Source organism: Phyllostomus hastatus, unplaced genomic scaffold (genome assembly GCF_019186645.2).
Source record: "Phyllostomus hastatus isolate PE091 unplaced genomic scaffold, TTU_PhHast_1.1 phas_scaffold_93, whole genome shotgun sequence".
Taxonomy (NCBI): Eukaryota; Metazoa; Chordata; class Mammalia; order Chiroptera; family Phyllostomidae; genus Phyllostomus; species Phyllostomus hastatus.
In genome coordinates this window covers 16,654,364-16,660,982 of record NW_025334042.1, presented here as the reverse complement: position 1 = coordinate 16,660,982, position 6,619 = coordinate 16,654,364, and the positions used below count along the sequence as shown (strand labels likewise).

At 43.6% G+C, this 6,619-nt stretch overlaps 1 protein-coding gene across 1 annotated transcript; it reads left to right on the top strand.

The window, feature by feature from the left end:
- Nucleotides 1-1,100: 1,100 nt before the first annotated feature.
- On the top strand, nucleotides 1,101-2,981 carry RPS26 (ribosomal protein S26). Its single transcript, XM_045829453.1, has 4 exons — nucleotides 1,101-1,259; nucleotides 1,516-1,693; nucleotides 2,429-2,559; nucleotides 2,885-2,981. The coding sequence occupies exons 1-4, from the start codon at nucleotides 1,257-1,259 to the stop codon at nucleotides 2,918-2,920; spliced, it is 348 nt and encodes a 115-aa protein (XP_045685409.1). The 5' UTR covers nucleotides 1,101-1,256; the 3' UTR covers nucleotides 2,921-2,981.
- The last annotated feature ends 3,638 nt before the right edge of the window (nucleotides 2,982-6,619 follow it).

Sequence of the window (6,619 nt, the reverse complement as noted above, 5' to 3'; positions counted from 1 at the left end):
GAGATGACAGAGTGATTGGCTGTGCATGGATAGCTACTCCTGCTCAAGCCTAGAAAAGATTTTCTCAAGGCTCTTCAAAGGAAAATGGAGTGTATATATAAGAAAGTGTGTTTTAGCCAGGGGCCATCAATGAGTGGTAAAACCAGTTTAGCATTTATTAAAATAAAATAGAAAATTGAACATATTAATGCACCCTTTGTCATACAGGTAAGTATTGTTTCATGAAGTTTGTTTCCATCTCTGTGTGTGTGTATTTGCGTTTGTGTAAGTATTTAGTACCACGTGCAATATATTTCTATGAGTCTGAGTCAAAATTATTTAACTCACTGGTCCAGGCTATATATACCTCTATCCATTTGTTTGCTGGGTGAGAGGCAGCACAATATAATGAAGGCAAAATACCTCTTACTAGCTCTGTGCGACTTCGGGCAACCTCAGTTTTAACCTCTCTACAGTACTGCTCAGTTTTTTCAATCTGTAAATTGAGGATAATAATAGTACCTACCTTATAGATTTGCTAAGAGTTAATTACATGAATTAATACTTATAAAGCATTTACTACAGTGCCTGGCACTGTGCTAATAGGATCCAGGGATAAAAGGCGAATGAGAAACAGACCCAGCACCAAGGCACTTGTCCCAGGCCTCTCATTGTGGGTTTTTCTCCATATTGGGAGGAGGAAGTAGTAAAACGTATTGTTTTCCTCAAGTCCTCCGTTTCTCAAACCTACACCAAGTAGCAGGCCTGCCACAGAAACGAGCCGAGAGCGTCCCCCCATGGCGTAGCACCGTCAAGGGTCTAAGTGCTTGAGGCCAAGAGCCTGTCACCTTCGTACTACAACTCCCATAAGGCAGCTCTTCCCCTCTGGCCTCTAATTGGGAGAGCGATTTGTGATCTTGCGTCAGGCAACTTACGTGCCCGGAGTCTCAAAAGCCAAATAATTATAATACCCAGAATTACGTCCGGGTAGGGTGTCGCGAGGGTTGTTGGGAAATGTATTCTTTAATTTCTCCCACCATCAGAAAAAATAGTCCCATGGTCACATCGTGCCACCGATAAATAAACTCGAGGAACGCTTCCCCCCGCCCCCCAGGTTTCAGCGAAAACGCTGAATAATGAAGGAAATTTAAATACAGTGAATTATCGTTCTTGGCGTTCGTCAATTGAGGACTCTTCCGGTGTGAGTGCAAGAATCTGGCGCTATATAAGAGAGCCAGAGCGGAAGCCGGATCCTCTTTCGGGTCCTCGCTTCCAAGATGGTGAGTTCTGGCGCGTGGTGAGCGTGGGCTTAGGCTGGAGGTAGAAAGGAGTAGATTCCTTGATTGTGGGGGGTTTGCGAGTCCAGTCCATGGCGGAGGAGTAGACGGAATGTATGCTTGTTTCGGGCTTGGAGAGATTTGCGAGGGACTGGAGATCTCATTGGCACTTTTCTGGGCGCTGCGTGTGTGGAATGTAGTCAGAAGGGGCTGATGTAATCTGTGTCTTTTTCCTAACATGGTCTTTATTCTCATGCAGACGAAGAAAAGAAGGAACAACGGTCGTGCCAAAAAAGGCCGCGGCCATGTGCAGCCTATTCGCTGCACCAACTGCGCCCGATGCGTGCCCAAGGATAAGGCCATTAAGAAGTTCGTCATTCGAAACATAGTAGAGGCCGCAGCCGTCAGGGACATTTCGGAAGCGAGTGTCTTCGACGGTGAGTAAGCTCCCGGCCTGACCTGTGCAAGTATCTTAATACCCACCCCACCTGCAGGCTTTGTTCGGTGGAGCATCCTTTTGAGGTTGTTGCGGGGGGAAGAGAACAGTGTCTTTGTTGTGGTTGCCGTTTCAGAGCTTTGGCTGGTTAGAGGGGGACTTCATGGTAGTACACAGTTTTTGTTATAGTTTGTGACGGCTTTCTTTCCTTTTTTTTTTTTAATTTTTTTTTTCTTTCAGGGAATACATTCCAAAAATAGTTCATTCTGTAGCAACATTTGAGGAGCAGTAGCTGTAAACGTAGAATATGTAACAATTCCTTGGAATTGTTGAATATTTGAGTACCTGTTGTGGAAATGAAAGGTACAGACTAAGTCTGAAAAAACGTTTAAAGTAGGAGGTTGTCTAGTTTGTTTGAGAAAAGATGTTTTTGAAACAATATGATGTTTTAATCATTTCGTTTTCTTAAGACAAACGGTTCTTAAGAAAGGACCTAGGAGTAGGCTTTAGTGCTGGTGCAACTTCTGAAGGACCTCGATGTTTGGTTTTTCTAGGATGTGGCTTTGGTCCCCCTGGTGACAGGATGAATTGGTGGTAGGGCAGTATTAACTCATTTGTGAAATTGCAGGTGTGTTTAGGCATCAGAAACTGAACATTTGTTTTGAGATTGAGGTTTTGTAGGTGTGCCTGACAGACATTTAAGAACGTTTAATATTATATTTGTTTTTCATTTTAGCCTATGTGCTTCCCAAGCTGTATGTGAAACTGCATTACTGTGTGAGTTGTGCTATTCACAGCAAAGTGGTCAGGAATCGTTCTCGGGAAGCCCGGAAGGACCGAACACCTCCACCCCGATTCAGACCAGCGGTAAGTATCTTAAAAAGGAGATGTGGGAGCTGGTAGGGGGTAAGGGGCATGTACAAAAGATACATGAGGACCCAAGGATTACCTATGGTGAGATAAACTAAGTTTGGGAAGGTGGGTGGGACTCACACCAGAGTCACTTATAAGAGAGTTGTTAGAATTTGTTTTGAAATAGGTGGTGTGGTCTCCTTTCACATCTACCAGTTTTTCCATGCAGTTGTGACCCCAGTATATTGTTAGTAATGGGAGGGTAGAGGTCAGGTTCTTTGAGGGGGAGAGTCTTCAGTTGGTGGTTTTTAACTTGCACTTTCATTCCTTTGCTTTTCAGGGTGCTGCCCCACGACCTCCACCAAAGCCCATGTAAGGAGCCCTAAAGGACTAAAGAAAAGTTCTCTGGAAAGAAATAAAATGGAAATTGTACTTTATATTAGTACATTGAGTGTGTTTGTTGCCAGAGAAGATGGGGGTTGTGTATATCATAGGGACTATAATTGCTTGTACCAAGTATTCAGATGTGGAGTGAGTGCTGCATGGTTTTTCATGGGGGAGAAAGCTTATTTCTGCATCTTAACTTGGGTATTGCTTGTATTTATATCCTCATCCTGCTTTGCATAGCTGTGGGGAGGGGTTAAGGCCTCTGTGAATGTTTGGCTAATTGGTGTTTTAAAACTGGAGGAGAGGGGCTAGGAAGATAAGGAGAAAGTGTTGAGTGAAGAGCAATCAGGAAGAGACTGAGAATGTGGTGTGCACACCCCTGGGTGGGAGTCAAAAAGATTAGGAAGTATAGGACTTGGATAGATTTTAAGAGGATTTTTAACTACGTAAAATTAGTTCATCAGTGCAACAATGGTTTATTTTCCTAGAACTCAGAAATTCTAAAGTTATGAGTTGGGGGTATATATAAGGATGTGACAGCAAGGAGGGCGTGGGATATTTCAGAGTATAGGTGGTCTTGTTTATTGGAAAAAACTTTAACTAAAAAAATCCAAAAAAAAAACCCAGATGGAAACTCCTGACGGAGATTTACTCAGCATACCAATGCATGTGCTGAAACAGCTGTGGCAAGTCCTGAATTTGTCAACACTAAATGCAAGCAAGAGTATCTCTGTCCTGTGGGGAGGATAAGACGTAACTGTCCCCCTTTCATTCCCTTACACTGTAAGCTCTTCACACCAGGGCAAACGTTGGATGGAAGAGAATCAGAAGTCTAAGGTTTAAATGGTAAACCTGGTACCCCAAACCCCAGCTTGCTTAATGAACCAGATTCAAGTAGTAAATCAGGGCTGTGGTAACTGCTTGAAGGTCTCTTGAATTGTTGGCATAGCCTATACTTTTTTCAGGGTAAGTCTTACAAGTTTTGAGAATTGATTTATGCATTCTGAATGTGAAGTATGATCCTGTCTCTAGAAATCCTACATTCAGGAGCTTAACACTACTAAGAATTAGTTTAGCAGGGTTTTTTTTTTTTGTTTGTTTGTTTGTTTTGCTTAAAGGTAATTCGAAGTTGATTCTTGGAGTGCCAGAAATAACTCACAAAAGGGCTTTCTGTTTGCTTCAGGTTCTGAAGTAGCCCCATCCTACCTGCCAACCCAGTACCAGTTGCATATAACTTAAATGATATGTTTTGGGGTTTTGTTTTTTTTTTTAAGATTTATTGCCCTGGCTGTTGTGACTCAGTGGATTGGGCGCTGGACTGTGAACCAAAGGTCACCAGTTTGGTTCTCAATTGGGGCACAAGCTGGGGTTGTGGGTCAGGTTCCTGTTGGAGGGCACTCAAGAGGCAACCACACAACATCAATGTGTGCTTGCCTGGACCAGTTTGAAATTTTTTTTTTTAAATTTTATTTTTAGAGAGGGGAAGGAAGGGAGAAAGAGGGAGAGAAACTTAATGTGTGGTTGCCTCTTGCACACCCCCAGCATGGGGTCCTGGCTTCCAACCCAAGCATGTTCCCCAACTGGGAGCCAAACCTGCGACCCTTTAGTTCACAGGCTGGCATGCAATCCACTGAGTCACACCAGCCAGTGCTAAACTATATTATTTGATGGGTGATAAGGATATCCAAGTTCTATGGGAAAGGTAGCTGCTCTGTACTAATCTGCCCTAAAAGGAAAATCTCAAGCCACGCCCACAAGTCAGCTTGAGTTTCTCTGGGTGATTGCACAACAAAATTGGTCGGCTCTGCTTAAGCTATTACACACTGAAGTCGTAGTAGGTGGGGTAGACCTCTGAGCTGCACACCCCCCACCTGCCCCAATATTAATGGACTTTAATACTTAGAGGGGGGGTGTTACTGCAGCTTTAGCACCTCCAGGACATTGCTGTGTTCTGCAGACTCGGTGTGAAGAGTTTTGAAGCCGGGCAGAGGTCTTTGGGCTCTTCCAGCATTGCCCCAATGTACACCTTTGATGCTGCTGAGTTTCGTGTCCACTCTGGTAGCCAGGCTTCATTGAGGTCCTGAGCCACCCTTTCCCTTAACCCCAAATCCTGCATTTTTGTTCTTTGCTCACCTTTCCGTAATGTAGCATGTATGAGAGAAATTACTACTTTTCACTAAGTTAATGTCATGCTCCTTTACTTGACACATTCAGTAGCTATTAGGTGTAGAGGCATGTCTGCTTCATGTGTGTTAACAAGCCAATACACTCATCAAAGGAAACAGCCAGTAGGTGAAAGAACAGGCTAGAATCTAGGTTTTATTTGTTTAATAAGTACTGCCCATGTACTTGGTACTTGGTTTCTGAATCCAACTCCCCCCTTAAATAGTAATCTGGTTAAAAACCTAGGAGAGCTGACTCCTAGATACAAATTTTACCTCGTATTTGGAACTGTGACCTTGGGTGATCACTCTGTCTTCAATTTTCTAATCTTTAGGATGGTCATTCCTATTTCATAGTACCTTAGTGAGGTTTAAGTGATAGAAAACAATCATTCAAGAAATACTGAGTACCTACTCTGTGCCAGCCATTTCTAAGTGCTGATGACATTAGCAGTGACAAAGACCCTGGTCTCAGCTTCCTTTTTTTTTCATTTTTTGGAAGATTTTTTAAAAAGATGAGTGGTTCTTTTTTATGTACTTCATTTTAAAAAAGATTTTCTTTTTAGAGAGGGGAAGGGAAAGAGAAATGGAGAAACATCAATGTGTGGTTGCCTCTTGGGAACCCTGCACTGGGGACCTGGCCTGTAACCCAGGCATGCGCCCTGACTGGGAACCCAACCAGTGGCCCACCAGTTCGCAGGCCAGCACTCAACCCACTGAGCCACCGACCCTTTGGTCGGCAGGAGGGCACTCAGTCCACTAAGTCACACCAGCCAGGGCTCAGCTTTATATTTTACTGGGGGACCAGTGTGGGGGTGGTCTGGCATGATGAAGGGTTGCAGTTTTATGTTTTTGGTGGGCTGATGACTATGGTTGATAACATTTGATGAGAAAATTAAAGCAAGTGAAGGAGCAAGCTGCTTGGATAAATGGGGGAAGTTTTCCAGCAGAAGTAGCAGCAAGTATAAATGCCCTATGGCACTAGTGTGCTGGGTATATCACAAAAAAAGGCAGTCAGTGTCTATATTCAAGTGAGCTAGGGTAGCATGTACTAAGGTCAGGTGTACAATCCTCCAGACTTTGATTTAGAACTGCTGCTTTATTCTAGAGCAGTAATACAGAGCACACAGGGAGGGGCAAAAGTAGGTTTAGTCATGAGTACACAAAACACATTCTTTTTAAAAAATTTACGGATTTTTAGCCCTGGCTGATGTGACTTAGTGGATTGAGTGCCCGCCTGCCAACCAAAGGGTCGATGGTTCGATTCCTCCTGAGGGCATGTGCCTGGGTTGTGGGCTGGGTCCCCAGTTGGGGGCGTGCGAGTGGCAACCACACGTTGATGTTTCTCTCCTTTCCCCTATCTCTGTAAATAAGTAAATAAAGTCTTAAAAATAATAAGATTTATTGATTTTTAGAGAGAGGAAAGGACAAAGAAACATCAATTTGCTGGTCCACCCATCAGGGCATTCATTGGTTGATCCTTGTACATGCCCTGACCTGGGCACAAACCCACAACCTTGGTGTAT

Excerpts from the sequence above, each read along its gene's own strand:
- RPS26 (XM_045829453.1), top strand. Across the intron at positions 1,694-2,428 it reads GGAAGCGAGTGTCTTCGACG|CCTATGTGCTTCCCAAGCTG; the intron begins GTGAGTAAGCTC and ends TTTTCATTTTAG. Across the intron at positions 2,560-2,884 it reads CACCCCGATTCAGACCAGCG|GGTGCTGCCCCACGACCTCC; the intron begins GTAAGTATCTTA and ends TTTGCTTTTCAG.